Raw genomic sequence first — 18,006 nt, 5'->3', positions numbered from 1 at the left:
TTAATCCAGCAAATCTATTTACCTATTTCCCTCTACAAGTCAACTTCATACTAAAAAATAATAACTACCAGAAAATTAACTTAATTTCTAATGGTACTTAACTAAAAAGCTAGATTTAAAACTAATCTTCACTGCCCTGGCCAGGTGGCTCAGTTGGTTAGGACATCATCCATACACCAGAAGGTTGCAGGTTCAATTCCCAGTTAGGGAACATACCTAGGTTGTGGGTTCAATACCCAATTGGAATGACTATGGGAGGCAACCAACTGATCTTTCTCACATTGGTGTTTCTTTCTCTCTCTCCTCTCCTTCTCCTCCCTACCCCTAAAATCAATGAAAATATCCTCAGGTAAGGATTAAAAAAAGACCCTAATTCTTAGGGACTGCCCTTTTATTATATCTCAACGATTTGAAAAAAAAGTATAGTAGACCTAACAGCAGTATCCAAACAAATTAATATTATGTCCTATCACATGCCTTAAATCAGCTTCAAGCTAATACTTGAAGTTTGCATTTTATTCCTATCCCAAAAAGGTTAAGTTGAAAAAATGCACAAAGTCCACAATGCAAAATAGTATCAAACTGGTAGAACACATTTTATATTTTATAAGTCCACAAAGAGCTGAATCTAAAAAAAAATGAAAGTCATTTTTTATTAAAATATTTCAAGGAATTTACATTAGTTCTTTAAAGGAAGAAAATAACACCATTATATATACTGCAACTCAATCATACACAGGCAATACACTTAATTCAACAAACAAATTGTTTCACAAAGACTTTATTAGTCTACTATCTGCCTTCATCACCTAAAGCTATTTCAGATCTCAAGTTAACCCACAATACGATCTAACTTCTGATAAAATGACTAATCTAAATAAATTTCACTGAAAACAAACTGACCTTAAAATCAAGACTCAGAAAACACTAGAAAGATTAATAAATATTTAATGCTCTCTACCAGTCCCAAGAAATCAACTCATTTACTCAAGAGTAATCTAAGTAATCAATCAGTCATCTCTGGTAACAAGTTGTTAAAGAAGTAAAAAGGAAAAATACCAATAGCCCCCTTCGAAAATTAATATTTTAACTTACAAAAACCCTGAATATAAAATATATGACCCATATGAACATTCAAAAACAATACTCAATATTTTAATACAAATAAATAATCATAAAACTAACCCCTTATATATATTCCAGCCCCTTATATAGCTTGAAGAAAATCCAAGTAAAAAACACAGGCATGAAAGTACATATCTAAAACACTGAATATAGCCCTGACTGCCATGGCCCAGTGGACTGGGCTTTCAATCCACAAACCAAAAAAATGTCACTCACTGGTTCAAATCACATTCAGGGCACATGCCTGGTCCACAGTTGTGGGCATGCAACAGGCAACCAATCAATGTTTCTCTTGTACATCAATGTTTCCCTCTCTTTCTCCCTCTCTTTCTCCCTTTCTTCCCCTCTCTCTAAAAGTAAATAAAATCTTTTAAAAACAAAAATAAACAAATAAAATGAATATAACATTGAGTAAAGTATTTAATTTTACTCTCTATCATTAAATTATCTGTAACTAGACATCCATAATTTAATGCAAACATATAGTTGTAATATAAGAATACTTAATCATAAAATGCATAACTGAATACTTGGATTAAAACTTACTGTCGTCCATCTGGAGACTTGGTGGGCAGTAAAATTTTTTGTGGGTAATTAAATTTGGTAATCCTCTGAAGAGACTTCGGCATAATTTACATTCAAAAATAGTGTCCACATCTTTTAATAAAATATGTTTAAGTTGTTTAGTTCCTGAGAGGAAAAAAAAGGAAACTTAACACAAAAGTAACTTTTAAACTGAACCACCACTATTGAAATCCAATAGTGCAGTTTTACTTTTTAAAAACAAAACATACAGGCATTTCTGTCACTACCACAGTGTATTATTCACAACAAAGCTACGAACTACGTTCTAAGCAAAAATCCTTCTATCATTTGGATATTAGGAAGCTAAAATTGGTGTTTTTGTCCTAATCCAGCAGCCAGTCAAGTCTTGGGATATCCCAACAGTGGTCTCAACATGTTTGCTCATCACAAAGACCTGGGAACAAAGATGTATGTGATCCACCTCTAGAGACTCTGATTCTATAGATCTAGACTGGAACTGAAAAATTAAATGTCTCCATCTCCTCCCACTCCCTGCCAAAGATTTTGCCTGGTTCTTCCAGCTCGTTTCTACATTAAAAAGTGAACATAAGAATTTTGTAACACGTTTCCCCTGATTCCTTAAAGAAGTTCAAAATCATGTCCCAAGACTGTGACTTTTATTTTTAAGGTTAGATCAAATTACCTCAGGTTCTAGGCCAACATAGAATTATGGCCATTTAGTGTGACAGTGAATCTTGTCCATAATTTTGAATTTTGCTTAGGTCTCTTGATACTACTATAAATTTACTCAAAACCTTTATTTCTCAAAAACTTACCTCAATTGTAATTAATTAAATATTGACATAATTACTAGTTTAAAGCCTGTCTTCTCCACTAGGATTAAAAACTCCAAAGCAGCCAAGTCTATCTTATTTATAACTATAAGTGTTCAGCTCTAATAGTGCTCAATAAATTTCTGTTGAAGAAATTTCAGTGATCTAGGGAATCTAAACACTGTGACAAAAGATCAAAGGCAGAGAAAAAAATAAATGGCAATAAGCACCCGATCTTTAAAATATTAACACCCACCAGGAATAAAACACAAATGGAAGGTCTTTTGTCACTACTTCCTACAGGTCTTTGCCACAGGTAAATTGACGAAATTGACCTGCAATGCTTTACTAATTAATGAATTTTCTCAAATAAAATAACATGATAATATTGATTTAAACTAAAACAAGTATCCTGGGGGGAAAAAAACCCTTTAAGACTATCTAGCTATAAAGTGTTCTGTCATCCAACAAGCATCTGACTGACTAAGCTCTGGAACTACTGAAAAGTAAATACTACTTTACTAATATGATTAATACTGAAGGATCCATAAAAGTTAAATACTTCTGATTCAATATTTAATAATCTGCTCATGTTTAATTTTTTATGTAATCACTTGGTAATTTAATCTTATTTTGAAAATAGACCAACCTTTAAATTCCACTGCAAAAAGACTGATTAGCAGGTTATCAGAACTTTACTATTTCTTAAGAGATTCCAATTCTGATAGTTGTGTGACCTTAAAGAGCTGTTATAATCTTTGCATTTTGATATATCCATCTAGTAAAATGAACAAACCAAATGTATTCAGAAAACAAATTTAAAAAGATTCTGAAGACAGCTTGAGTATTCTTTATAAAATTATTCTTTATAAAAAAGGCCCTGGCTGGTGTAGCTCAGTGGATTGAGCGCGGGCCTGCGAACCACACGATCACTGTTCGATTCCCAGTCAGGGCACATGCCTGGGTTGCAGGCCAGGTCCCAGCATGGGACGTATGAGAGGCAACCATACATTGATACTTCTGTCCTTCTCTCCTTCCCTTCCCCTCTAAAGAAAAATAAATAAAATCTTTAAAAAAATTATTCTTTATAAAAAAGTATATTGATATATAAACTACATATATACATATAGACACATACATGTGTGTAGTCCACTTCACATTACAAAATATGAATAAACTGCTGCTGTATTTAGAGTTCAGAGTTATAAACTCCTAAGTGAATGACAAACTGTGAGAGGCAGATGAATGAAAAAAATATTTAGATAAACCTCTCTAACTGATCTAAAGAGTTCTAAGGAAGTACAGCTGAGTGGAAGTATACCAGTAGGAAGAAAATAGCAAATTTTTACACACTTTAATCCTAAATTAAACCTGCAAGACATATACTAAAGATTCAACTCTGCCTTTAAAAAGTCAACAGGGACTAAAGACAGACAAAGAAATAACACCTGAACTAGGTTAGTTTAAGGACTCAACTGAAAGTTACATAAGCAGTGCAGGATAAGGTTATGCATTTTTTTAAAGTTACTCATAAAAATATAAAACTGCATCCCTAAATCAGACACATAATTTTGTCTACCAGGTTCTCCCAATCAACCATTTAAAAAATGCAGTATCAATTTCTTATATATTCCTAGTTAGAGTTATATTCAGTAGGGAACTCTATATTCAGTAGAGTTCCCAATAAGCATCCAAAATAGGTAAATATTTGGCTCTAAACTTGACTAATCAATCTTATTTATTGATCACAAAGCTCCCCTACCCACATCCCACCTATACACACATACAAATACACACACAATAAAAACAGCTGTGTTGATCCAGGCATACCAATGTCTTTCAGGACCACAGATTCACCAAATTCTCTATCACACTTTTCAGGCTTTCCCCTAAGTTTTTTCTCTCTTCTTGCAACATTCTCCCTATTCCCTGGTCTGACTCACCTGCAGTAACCCTTCGGATCTCAGGTTATAGATCACATTCTCCAGGGAGCCTCTCTGATCCCTCCTGTTTTGTTTTTTTTTGTTACAAATTCTTCACCTATATTCCTATAACACCCTATATACTTCTACACTATATTATCCCACTATCTTGTAATTAATTACTTTTCTGTATCCCCATTAACCTGGAAGTTCTAAAAGGATGGATAAGATATCCTTAATGCTCACCATTTCATCATTTTATTTCCAGCCTCAGGACCATGCCTGATTAACATTTTTTTAAATGATGTATTAAAGAGCTTTCTCTATGTGTTAAAAAAAAGACTTTCTCTATAAAAACAAGACTTTTCTAGCCTTTGTAGTGTTCATGGGCAAATCAAAGAAGAGACCTCAAAGATTTTCAAACTCTACATTTTACCAATGAGAATAAAGTTGTATTTTTTAACTCCATGAATACAGACAATAAAAGTTTTCCCCAAGTTAGTTTCAGTAGCCATTTAAGGTTTGGGGGTGTTTTTTATACCTTTATTATAATCAGTTACATTTCCTAATTGCTTTGCTAACAATTAGATACAGTCAACCAACTGTGCCTCTGTCAATAGTTAAAACTTCCTATCACCTGACACAACAGACGTGGTCATCTATCTTGACAGCAAGACAAAGTTCTTCCACAATCGTTGATTCAGGGAAAGAGAAATCGAGGCTGCCTTGCTCCTAATTATTCCTTTTCCTCTCTCTTTCTTACCTTAAATTATGTTAGCAGTCACTACTTATACAGATCATCAATTAGTATTTTTCAAAAAAACAGCCCTCCAAGGTTTTTGATGCCTAGAAATTAACTAGTGGATATTTCGGATTCTTACAATATAGATGTGTAATAAAAACTAGATAAATTTGCCCTGGCTGGTGTAGCTCAGTGGATTGAGCACGGGCCCGCGAACCAAAGGACTGTGGTTCGATTCCCAATCAGGGCACATCACATGCCTGGGATGCAGGCCAGTTCCCAACAGAGGACACAGGAGAGGCAACTATACATTGATATTTTTCTCCCTCTCTCCTTCCCTTCCCCCTCTAAAGATAAATAAATAAAATCTTTTAAAAAACTAGATAAATTTCACATGAATTTCATATCTATTCATATTAGATAAATAGCATAACGGTTTACCTTGTGCTATTCCTTAATGCCAAATACATTGTATATACTGACAAACATATTTAAAGGATTTTTTCCAAAAGAAAAAGTTTTACATTAGGTTGGATAACAGTCACTTTACATGGCATAATATTAATTTAGGCTCTTCTGTGATAGATAAAGATAAGCTTTCACTTTTTTTCTTAATATACTGATTTGTTGGTCAATGACCATTTTAAGTTATCGCAGTAACCATTTAAAATGTATACTGCTTGCTTTACTGTTGACTCACACATGAGCTGTCTTCACAATTATTATCCCAAAGTTGCAAGGAAATCTGTAACTCCTGTCAAATCTCCTGAGTTGTAAGACAAGTATGAAAAAATTTCTAACTAATCATCCCTTAACATAAGCACTTAAAGGTAAGAATTAGGAAAACTTAAGAAAATTAAAATTGTTATCTTAAAACCACCACCTAAAGGAGCTGATTAAAACACACACACACACACACACACCAAGCTAATCATGGAACACTGCCACATACTACAAGAAATTTATAAGTAAAATAAAGTTATTTTAGTGGCTACTCCATACATTTTTTGGTTTGGTTTAACAAGTATTTATTGAACACCTATTAAACACCAGGTGCTGTTATTCACTGAAGATATGAAGTGAAGTATACAATCTGTGCCCTTGAGAAATTCCCAGACTAATAAAAAATGGCCACTCTTCTAGCAATATAGCCCCAAGTAACATGCTTTGAAGATTAATTAAATCAGTGATAAATCAATCCAATAAGTAAATCTACATTTTCTTATTTATCAAAAAATGTCTCATCTTTAAAATATCTAGATTTTGCCTTGGTTGGTGTGGCTCAGTTGGTTGGGACATCATCCCATACATCAAAGGTTGCAGGCTCAATTCCTGGTCAGGGCACATACCTAGATTACAGGTTCAATCCCTAATCAAGGAACCTACAAGAGGCAACCAACTGATGTTTCTCTGTCACGGTGATGTTTCTTTCTTTCTCTTTCTCTCCCTCTCTCTCTCTCTGTCACTCTAGCTCCCCCTTCCTCTCTTCCCTAAAGGCAATGAAAAATAAATAAAATATCTAAAATTTTAATGTCCTAGAATTGTTACGTAACCACGAAAAAATGGCACTCCTTTATGTATCTCTGATAAATCATAATTCCATCCTGTCTTTATTACAGAGTCAAGACTGGGGCATCAGGACCCAGTTACAGCTTATACTAACTGACATGAATGTTGCTTTAAGCAGTATAAACAAAACAACCCCCCAAAATTCTAAGTTAAATGACCAAACCTAAATTTAGGAAAATGATGACAACAGCAAACACCATACAAAGCTAATTCTCATTTTCCCTACAATTTATTCCTTCTTAAAATTCAAAAAAGACGTTCCTTGCACAGAGTTGTATATTCTACAGGCAGAATCTTTCTTCTATAATATTATATATTATCTCTTTTTACTATATTATATATTTCAAGAATTCAAAAAAATGTCAACTTCACATTAAAGACCAATTTTAAATACCAGAAAAAACGATTATCCTCTTTTCCCCCTTCTTTGTTTCTCTAACCTTAGGACAATCCATAGCTCCTTTGCCTCTACCAAGACTAAGAAAGGATATTAAGCTCAATTAAATCCATTTTAATAATGTCTCATGAAAGTATACTTTTTATTATTTAAAATTTTGTTTCCATTTAAAAAGAAAGATCAGGAAGGAAGGAAACTAAAATAAAAGTGTTAATAAAAAGAAGGGAAATTTGAAGACAGGGTGTCACAGAAGTGATCCTAGAAGGACTACCACAGCCAAGGCAAGGCTCCAGCAAAAGGAAGGGTGCAGAAAAGGCAGTACCAGAAGTCAAGAATTCCAAGCAAACAACATCTCAAGTCACCCAACTGTCAGGAATTTCAGGGTAGAACCTGCAAGTCACTGAGGGCAAAACAGGCAGTTTTCTTAAAAAATAAAAAGAGAGAAAGAGAGAGTGAGAGAGAGACATCTACAGACAGATGTCAAATAACAGTGGACTGTACTGTTAATAAAGCAAATATGCATAACATTACGCAGATTCTTCTACCATTTCTATTAGGAAGAAAATAAGTATGGTCATGTATATGTAAGGGTTAGTGGTTGCCTGAAAAAAAACTTATTTCTGTATATCTATTTGTATTTCTTTATTTTTTTAAACCCATAAGCAAATATCACTTAATCCAAAAAAGATAAATCTATTCAAATTAACTTATAAGTCAAGCAGACAAAAATATAGAGCTATCAAAGGTAAAGAATCATCTGTAATTTAAAGCCAGAAAAACAGGCCAAAGCAAAAGCTGAAGTATGAGGCAAAGAGAATGCAGTCAAAACTGGTCATGCAGTCAATAGAGCACACATGGAGTTGGTGGACCTAAACAGTGAGTCAACTCCTTCCCCAGCCTTTTATGAATTTCCAGCTTGGGTAGGAATTAATACCAGGTCACACACACCCCAGTGTAGGCAGGAAAAGGTGAGTCACTTAAATAGAGATGACACTGTGGCTAAAGACAATTATCTGAGCTTGAAGATAAGGTAGATATCCTAACATGACTACTGCCCAACCTGACTTAGCCTCTGAAGCATTAACAAGAGCAAAAGCATGGACTTCCACCTTTAAATATCTGTCAGATATATAACATCAGCAGGACAGTTCTTTAAATACAGTATGTGTGACCTAGCTGTATTGAAAAAAAGCCTAGATAGAGGTGAGTTATTGAAGGCAGGCTTGGGAGTACACTGGGACTGGGAGTAACCTGCAGAATGGGAAAAGATTTCAGTCCCTCCAAACCTCCATCTCATCCTCCCAAAACTGCAGTCAGCCACAACTTGAACACCTCAGAGCTGTAGAAGGGCTACCTTGGTAGACTTTAGATTATCCAAATATGTAACAGATTACTATCTTGAAGAGATTAAAATTGCTTAGTTATAAGACACATTAGTGAAGTAAAACAATTCCTTTTTAAATACAAAATTAGTTTCTTTATACTAGTCACTATATTTCTAAATCACTAGTAATTTAAATTATTGGGTACCTAAAGAATTAAAATTATAGTACCTTCGGAATTTGCCTAAATAAAAAATAACTCAGAAGGCAAATTTGCTGGAGACATTTTTTTAAAAAACGTACTACAAATTTTCACACTCCCTTTTCTTCAGCTTATAAAGAAATGGTGAATACAGAAAACAGATATGACCACAGCATAAGAAAGAAACAATTTCACTTTAATGTATTTATTTTTCAAAGTTAAAAAAATATAGATTTTTGAGGATAGTTCTTGTTGAAGCGGCATTTTTTTATAAAACAAAGCATTTATGAAAGAACCAATTCTAACTTTTTAATCAAATAACACTATGAAAGAGTAGAAAATAACCTTATTAATTCCATATTATGAGTTTCTAAAAAGCAAGGATATTACTAAATGGGAAAAGCTATTACCTTCATTTCCAGGATGTAAGAATGAACAAGAATAAATTTTATCTCTGTATTAAAATTAGATAATAGAAACTCACTGCAAATAGAAACTAATCATTCTTCTGTTATGCCAGAAATGTATTTAAATACAGTCCCTATCAACTAAAATTTTAACTGTATTTACCATAAGAGAATTTGACCTATCAATTATTACTGTTAATCACAAGCAACAATCGTCAGTAAAAAAACAACAAAAAGCACCCTTAAACAGGTTATATCACCAATCAACCTAAGCATAGGAATACAGTATATACTCAACACTTAATTAAATGGACATAAAAGCAATGCCATGAGGACTACAGATAGAAAGTCGAAGAAATGATCTTGGACAGGCAAAAACAAAATCCTTTTTATTAAAATTAAGAAACAATTTATTTCTTGGAATCCTAAACTAAACCAAATATATGCTTTTTTCGCTTTATAATGTTCTAAAACAAGCACGTCAAAAAATTTCTCAATACAAAACAATATGGTTGCACATAAACTATCTTTTCCTCTGAATCTGGGTATTTTTCATTAAGATAAATAATAATATAACTTCATATTTATCTTAATAATTTCACAAAGATAAATAAAATAACAAAAAGATATTCTAACCCTTTAAATGACTGTCAGTTAGATACCCATCTGTCATGTGTGTTTGCTTGTTCCCATTTGACTCAATAGTTTTCAATGTCAGAGAAGCCGAATCCACTTGAGATGGACAAGTGGATCTTAAGAGTCACAGTAACTTAAGATCTTACTGATAATTTGGAAGGAGTTCTAACAGTTCTCACTTACTTATATGTAGTAAGCAACAACTACTTTAAAGCACTGGATTACAACTGCACAAATACACTTATATACCTAATTATTATAATAATCTAATGGAAAGAAAAACTAAACAAATGTATCTGAAGATATCAGGCTGCAGTAAGTCTTTTTTTCTATCTTATGCTCTATTACAGATATTCAAACTCCATAAACTCTAGAGTTAGGCAGAAGAAGGTGAGTTACAGAGATAATAAAGTAATTAACCTAGAACAAGTGATATCTTAGACAGTCTGAGTAAATAATTCACTCTTCCAAAACTTATAAAGACCCAGTATAATATACTACTGCCCTATGAGAGTTTATAAAGAACATGTCAAAAATAACAATGAATCTTTAAGAGGAAGAGGCACTTTATCTGCAGATATATACCACTTAATACATTTCTTTAAACGATACTAAGTTTACTTTTAAATCAATATATAATATATAGCATGGAAAAAGAATCTCTAGACTACATCACTATTTATTCATCCACTTTTTAAAAATATGACATTAAAAATATTCTACTAAAACAGTGCATATACATTTTCATTTTCTTCTAGATTACTTCTAAGGATTTCTAGGTAGTTTTTAAACTATTATGTGAAGAATAAAAAGTACATCCTAAAACATTCATACCTGATCGAAAGCACTCAATTATTTGTTGAATACCAGATTTGGATGTCTGTAGTGGTTGCTGTAACAAAGGAGCATCTCCAGGTTCCAGGATATAAACTACATGGAAGACAAACACCCACCCCGATCCCCACAAAAAAGGGTTATTTAAATCATTTACTACTGAAGTAAAACAATGGTTGCTACAATCATGTAAATGACAATCACACTTATATGTATTTCACCATCATCTTTGTAAGGCAAAATAAAATGAGAAAAAATAACCAAAATAATTTTCAATTCAATAAAAAGGATAAAAATAAAATTAGTCTCAATTCAAGGCTAAAATAATGCTACTTAAAGCTAATTAGTTTAAATGCAAACATCTTCCTATCCTGGTATTATTTAATATATATTCATCATGGTTGCCTTTTTATTCCCCTTGAAGAAGGACCACTATATTTAACCAAAATCCTAGGGCAATGATGGCCTGACTGCACCTCATAAGCCATTCCAAAACCTTCCCTCTGGACAATCTAATAAAGCTCTCTGGGCAATTGTGAAAACAAAACCTAAAAACCACTGCCTAAGGAAAGAACTTGGTTGAACAAGGAAGGACAGATGTACAACAATGTTCACTGCAGCACTCTGCAGCACTGTAAATAATTGAGAAAAAGTTCCAACAATTTAAGAGTCTCAAAAGGAACCAAAATAAATAAACTATTAACCATTCACACTGTGGAATCTCAGATGGCTGTTAGAAAGCATGAACTAGATCTATGTGTACTGACAACAAAAGATGTCAGTAACAGATTGTTAAGCAACAAAAACAGGCTATAGAATATGATCTCATTTATATTCATATATATTTCAAAAGATACACAAAGAAATAAATTTAATGTATAAAGTGAGTGTATGAATAAACACAGAAGTCTTCTGGGTTACAAACAAAACTTAACAAAAGTTCTATTAAGGTGGTATTTATAGGGGCAATTTTGCTTTCTGCCTCACAGTTCGCTAGTACTTCAGAGCTTTTAGAAGTGTGCATTTGAGGAAGTATACATTTTCATTATAAGTTAAAATATTTCCATTTGGTGTGGCTCAGTGGAATGAGTGGCGACCTGCAAACCAAAAGCTTACCAGGTCGATTTCCAGGGCCCATACCTGGGTTGCAGGCCAGGTCCCCAGTTGGGGACATGCAAGAGGCAACCAACTGAGGTATCGCTGACAAACCTGATGTTTCTCTCTCTCTCTTTCTCCCTCCCTTCCCTTCTCTCTAAAAGTAAATAAATAAAATCTTTAAAAATATGTATATTTCCATTTTTTAAATAATTTTTTTATTTTCATATACAGAGGTTAGATCATCCCTGCTTTCCAAAACTCTCAGATTAGCTGTGAAGTATGCAATAAATTAGATTATGGTAATTATGAAACAAGGTAACTGAAATGGGAACCTGAACTTTCTGTCAGAAATCAAATAAAAAGAGATGGTTATGTTGGAGAAAAACTGCCCACTTTAATCACCTCTTTTTCTCAATGTTATGTTTTATTGAACTATTACCATCTTCACCCAATCTGCTCAATGTGGGGAAATAAGGAGGGTTATTTCAGTAATATGTGTTGCTACAGCTTCAGGACCTGGGCTTGGACAGCATTTAGCTGACAAGGGGGCTGAAGTCTGCTATACTATGCATATTGACACAGCCTTAGAGTCTCTTTTAGGTTTGTGGCCAGTGCACACAAATAGGAGGACCTGTGTCTCAGGACCAAGGCGTTTCATTAAGCAAAATTTTCCTAATCTTAAGAGAAACTTTAGGGGCATTTTAAATGAATTCAGAACATACACCCAAATACAACTCATTTTAAGAAGAGCTAACGCTGGCACTAACTAACTGAGGTGATTAAGACTCCAGAGCTGGACTGTACTGAAATTCTCCTTCTGCCACTTACTAGTTAAAATGAGGAAAAAATTAAAATCTCTGATCTTTCTTTTCTATCCCTAAAATGAGGATAATAAAAGTAGCTGGATCACAGGACTATGTGAGGATTAAATTAGCTAACAGGAAAACTGGTTAAAAACAGAGCATGGAATATACTAACTGCTCAACCAATTTTCTACAACCACCATCATCATCACCACCAGCATCACCATCATGTGTAAATCAACTGCTTGTCTGACACCAAAAACTGAAATCTTTTCCAAAATCTAAGAGAAGTAGAACTGAACACCTTAGAGAAACAATTACAGAAGCTCATAAATAGACTGGTGGTATCATTTATATGGATTGGATGGATTCCATCATTTGTACTTTATAACTGATAACTTTACAATAAATAGTAACAACTACAAAAGAGAAAGTGGAAGTTGTACAATGGTAGAGAACTAAAAGCTTCAAAGCCTGTCTCTTTAAGTGGCAAGAATTCTAGCAGAGAAGCATGAAAAACAATAATGAATAAGGGAAGGATGAAGGAAAAAACAGCAACTTCTTACAGTCCCCTTTCCTCATTTGATATACATATCTGTGTAGTTCCCACTTAAGAAACTAGCATTTCTTCATTTGAAAACATACTTTCAACACTAAAAAGTTTTATGTATTAATACTTCATAAAATCTCCTATCATCCATCCTAACGCCTCCTCCCCAAGATCAGGTTATATAACCATTTGGGCAGGGGGAGGCATCTCCCTCCAACCGAAAACCCAAACCCTAAGAAGTTAAGATCTCGCTTACATACTTCCAGGAACACACTTCAAGAATAAAACACCTGCTTTTGTAAGAGTCTCTCATACCTTAAAACAAGCCCCTTAAAAGATCCTTCTGCTTATGAGGTCTGGAAGTTGCTGTCAAATAAAAGCATGATGGAGCAGTTGGACGGTGTAGAAGAAAATCAAGGGAAGGGGAGAACAGACATGAAAAGAGATTCTCCATGTATTGATAACTGATGGGAGTTATGAAATGGTTTTACCAGGTTCCTTATACCATTCTCTGCACTTTTGAAAGGCTGAAAATTTCTATAGCAAATAACATTCTTAAAATATAACTACCACCCTGACCAGTGTGGCTCAGTTGGTTGGGTGTTGTCCCAGAAAAGTGAAGGGTCACTGATTAGATTCTCAGTCAGGGCACATACCTATATTGCAGGTTCGAGCCCCGGTTCAGGCATATGTGAGGCAACCCATCAATGTTTCTCTCCGTCTCTTTCTCCCTCCCTCCCACTCTCTCTAAAAATAAATAAGTACAATCATTTAACAAACGTAACTAAAAAAGCACATACACTAAGAGGCTTATAACACTACCCTTCACTACAAATTGACCCATCCTATCAAGGCCTGCTTAAAAATACACTGCTCTCATCTAAGGAACTTACCCACTATTCATAATCCAAACCAGGACGGACCTCTCAGGAGAGCCCATTTAAAGAATTTTTCAAAAAGAAAAAAAATAATTTTTCAAACATCATGTCATCTTCTATCATAATATATTCCTCTCAATCCTGGAAACATCCTCACACCCAGCACCTACCTTCCTCTGAAATAATGACAATTAACTACCCTATAAGTTAACAAACTTCTACCTTTCCACTGAACTAAATGCTCAGAAAGTGTTTTAATTATAACAAAGCAAAGAAATACCAATTACTTTTGACCTGATAATTTGCAAAATAAACTGCATGAAAAGCTTAAAGTAAAAGAAAACTGAAATTTTTAATTAATTCAACTTATCTAATATCTTGTTAATTATGGAGAAAAATAATCAAAAAAATTCCAATACATATTTAAAAGTTCAACTCTGGAAAGCATCTTTTTTAAAAATTTATTTAATTATTTTTCAAGTACAGTTTTCTGTCTTGGAAAGCATCTTTGAAAAGACATTAAAGTCTCTAGAAAACTTTAATTACCAGAATACACTAAATAAGATTTGGTCACAAATTATCTTGTTTTATTTATGTTTCTCTCATCCCACTCAAAAGTTGTACAAGGAAATGACATCTGTTTTGTTCACCACTTATATTTCCATTGTCTAGACAGTGCCTAGCACCTAACAGGTACTCAATAATAACCTATCAAAGAAATGAATCAATAAACTTCTTCCTGAATAAGATGATTTCATTAATTAGTTCAATCTGAATTGAAATATTCTTAAAAACAAAAACAAACAATTCTTAAAACCCTGGAATTAAAAAGTGCATGAGAAACACAAGTATAAAGGACATTCACAGTTCTGGTGGGGTAGCTCAGCTGGTTGGAGCATCATTCCTATATGGCAAGGCCACAGGTTGGGGTACACACAAGAGGCAACCAATGAATGCATAAATGAGTGGAACAAATCAATATGTGTGTCTGTCTCGCTCACCCTACCTCTAAAATTAATAAATAAAAAATGTAAAGGCATTCATAGCCTTCTACTTCAAAAGTAGCAAACCCCACCCAACATCTGCTAAAACATAAGTGATATCTTCATCTCAAATACACAAAACATGCACTGTTAGGAGGGTGTTGAAAGTCAGATAGATAAGCGGACAGGTGAATAGAAACGATCCCATCATGAGATAACCTGTTTTATTAGCAGAGGTGAGTTATTACTGATTTTTAGCATATCAGTGGTGATAGGCTTATTGTACAAATTTTATTCTCACATACACCAAAGTTTTCTGAAAATGGAAGTTCTTCTCTTTTACCATTGCAAATTTTTCCCATTAAACAAAAGAGCACTCTAAACACTACTGTGGTAAAACTGAATACATTAGAGCAGTTAAAACACTCCAACAAAAAGCAAGCAAAAGTATAGAAAGTCCTAATAACTCTTAGGTCAAAAATAATGATAAACACCTGCCTTTAACTACAATAGGTTAGACTTTATTTGGTTTAGAGATAGTGCATATCCAATGATTCCCTTCTAAGTTGTACCAGTTTGTGAAAAAGCACATTAAGCTTCTAAGCAGAAAAACTATCAACAGTTTACATATTACATTTATCAAATTAAAGTTTTCTAAGTATTCTTTGTGAGACTACAAAAAAGTAACTTTTTCACTTCATAAATTCAACTTTTAAAAGTTCCATTGAATAAATTATCCTGGAAATACTTACATATCCTATCTAAACAATCAGATTTTTAAAAATTCTGCAATACAGTATGTTATGTCCAAGATATTTTTTAAAAGGTTGCATTTGGCAAAACCTATTTCTCCCAACAATTTGAGTTCAACCAACTTTTTTTAGCCCAAACTAAATTCATTTTTAGGCTTTAAGGGCTAATCTCTGATTTTAAAAAAGCATAAGAAACTAAACTTTTTCAAGTTTAAATAAAACAAGTTTCATGAAGGTTCATGCTAGTATTCTACTACTTTTCCCTTTCTTCAGTTTTAAACATTTACAGAGCATGGGGCATACTAACTGCAGGCTGCCTCGAAACAGCAGGAAAGGGGACTGGATAACTGATCTTGTGGAAAAGATTTAAGGTGACACTTGTGGTACTTTTTTTAAGGGATCAAAAAGCGGAGACCTCTCATTTGTACAACCATTTAGCTTCATAACCAGTTTTATGCTAAGGAAAATCATAGCCTGATTACTTAGGAATGACTTCTTGGGCAGCAGGAAAAGAAAACTGGAAGGAAACAGGGGCAGAGTGACAATGACGGAGGGCAAAGTAACTGGAGAAGAAAGAGGGATACCTGGTTCACAGCATCCGTGATGATGGTGGTCAGTCTGACAGTATTTGTCCCTTAAAGGCATTTTCAGTGGGCGCGACCTACTTTCCTTTCACTGTAAGTAGCTCTTCATTGCGGCTTGGCTGTTGAAAGAAGCACAAACCAGTCACTCACCCTGAACTTCCTGGGGGGACATTTTCCAGATATGTCCCCTTCACCCGCCCTCGCTGTCCCTCCACGGACCCGCTCCTTCTGGAACTGGAAAAAGAAAAACGCACGAAGGCTTCTCCGGCCCGAACTCCCGAACAGGTTCCCCGTCCTACCCGGAAACGCAGCCTCCGGTGCGCAGCACCGAACAGGACGAAGGCCTGGCCGGCAGCGCGGGCGGCGGCCTCGCCGTCCCGGGCGGGCGCGCGCAGAGATGGAGGCGCGGAGCGCGGTGGCACGGTCTGCGCCCCGGCCCGAGGGGCGGCGGGGCGAGGGGCGCGACGGCAGGGGTGGCTCAGCAGCGGCTTCCCCACGGCCGGCCCACGGCCTCCCACCTCGCACGTGCGTTGGGGTCTCCTAGGCGCAACCCCGGTCCCCACAACCAAGTGCGCCCAACTTACTTAACTCCGAAAGCGGGCCAGCGGGCCGGCGGAAGGAAGGCCGGTCGGCCTCGGGGGCAGCCAGGAGTGGGAGGCGGCTTCGGGCCCCACCTGAAGCGGCCTCCGCGGACCACACGAAGGGAACTGGGGTTCGGGCCCGACGCGCTCCCAAAGAGTCCCCGCCGGCGCCGACGCGGAAGCGCCACAGCTCACCAAGTCCCTCCGAGGCCCGAGGCGACGGCGGCGGCGACTCACGGCGTCCCTCCGCGCTGAGGAGCTGGAGGGCGGGCGGCGCTCGGGCGCAGACAGTTGACAGGAGGAACCGCCCCGCAGCAGCCGCCGCCGCCACCGAAGGAGCTGGAACCGGAGCGGGCAGGAGCTCAGTAGCTCCTCACCGGGGCAACGGCTGCCGCCGAAGCCCGGCTCCCCCGGCACCTCTCCACCTGCAACGGTCCCTCAGGCTTTTGGAAAGGGGCGGAGAAGAATGGGAGTCTCCCCCAACCTTGGGCCTTTTTTTTTGGTAGTAGTTGCTGTTTCAGGAAACTTTATTAAGTCAGTCTCTCTCTTTCTCCGTCTGCCCTTCCCCGAAGAGCCTGAGCTACCGCCACGGAGAGGGTAAGAAGGGGGAAGCAGAGACTCTCCGGCTGCGACAGGGAGCGACTGACTGACCCCGGACGGAGATGGGGCGAGGGCAGGAAGTGACAAGCTCTCCGAGTGGGTGGGGGGTAGTGTGGCCGGCACGCCCGGGAGCGCCTCGCGCATGCGCCCGGCCCGGCGCCCCCGCCTGTGGGGAGGCGAAGTGCGGTGACCGGGCGGGGGAGGGAGCCGCGATGGGTGTTCCTGGAGCCGCGACACGGCGGGGGACGCTGACCTGCGCTTAGCATGCGCTTACTCCCTCGGGTAGTTGGAGAGCCGAAGCCCTGTGTTGCGCGCACGAAGAGGAGTGAGACCCTGGCTCGGTTTTCGCGCCCCTGAGACGGGCTGCTCGGCAACCAAACTGTTGCTATGGCTTTTCTCCTTAGAGTGGAACTGAAACTGAGGGAGGGTTGGGAAAGCTCGGGAAAGAACTATTGGGAAAGGCTTAGCAAATGTGTGAGCCGTGAAGAGGTGCTGATTCCGAAAAGGAAGTCGGCGCACTTATAAATGGTAAACGTCGATCTTTTTCCCCTAGGAATTTTCATAGTGTGCCTTTCAGGGGGTTTCATCTGGTCCTCCTTTGGAGGAAAACAATTTAATGGTGGAAGATCGGTATTGATTCCAGGCAGCGCTTCGCTTCGGAAC

At 36.8% G+C, this 18,006-nt stretch overlaps 1 protein-coding gene across 4 annotated transcripts in view; it reads right to left on the bottom strand.

Moving 5' to 3' along the window:
* Positions 1-17,421, bottom strand: part of ZNF800 (zinc finger protein 800) — a 49,183-nt gene extending 31,762 nt beyond the window's left edge. For 2 of the 4 annotated variants that reach the window (XM_037049278.1, XM_037049281.1), the window contains exons 1-4: positions 16,747-16,836; positions 16,163-16,281; positions 10,515-10,610; positions 1,672-1,815 (exon numbers count right to left, since the gene is read on the bottom strand). In XM_037049278.1, the coding sequence (XP_036905173.1) occupies positions 1,672-1,815; positions 10,515-10,610; positions 16,163-16,223 (301 nt within the window). In that variant the 5' untranslated portion in view covers positions 16,224-16,281; positions 16,747-16,836. Of the gene's footprint in view, positions 1-1,671; positions 1,816-10,514; positions 10,611-16,162; positions 16,282-16,746; positions 16,837-16,938; positions 17,024-17,227 lie in introns of those variants that run through there. The other 2 variants (XM_037049280.1, XM_037049279.1) reach the window with 2 other exon arrangements.
* Between the last annotated feature and the right edge of the window lie 585 nt (positions 17,422-18,006).

The sequence above is a fragment of the Sturnira hondurensis genome, unplaced genomic scaffold (genome assembly GCF_014824575.4).
Source record: "Sturnira hondurensis isolate 20B ecotype Veracruz unplaced genomic scaffold, ASM1482457v3 Scaffold0006437, whole genome shotgun sequence".
In the NCBI taxonomy this organism is placed as follows: domain Eukaryota; kingdom Metazoa; phylum Chordata; class Mammalia; order Chiroptera; family Phyllostomidae; genus Sturnira; species Sturnira hondurensis.
The sequence above is the reverse complement of the archived record's forward strand: the minus strand, read 5'-3'. Positions and strand labels throughout refer to the sequence as shown.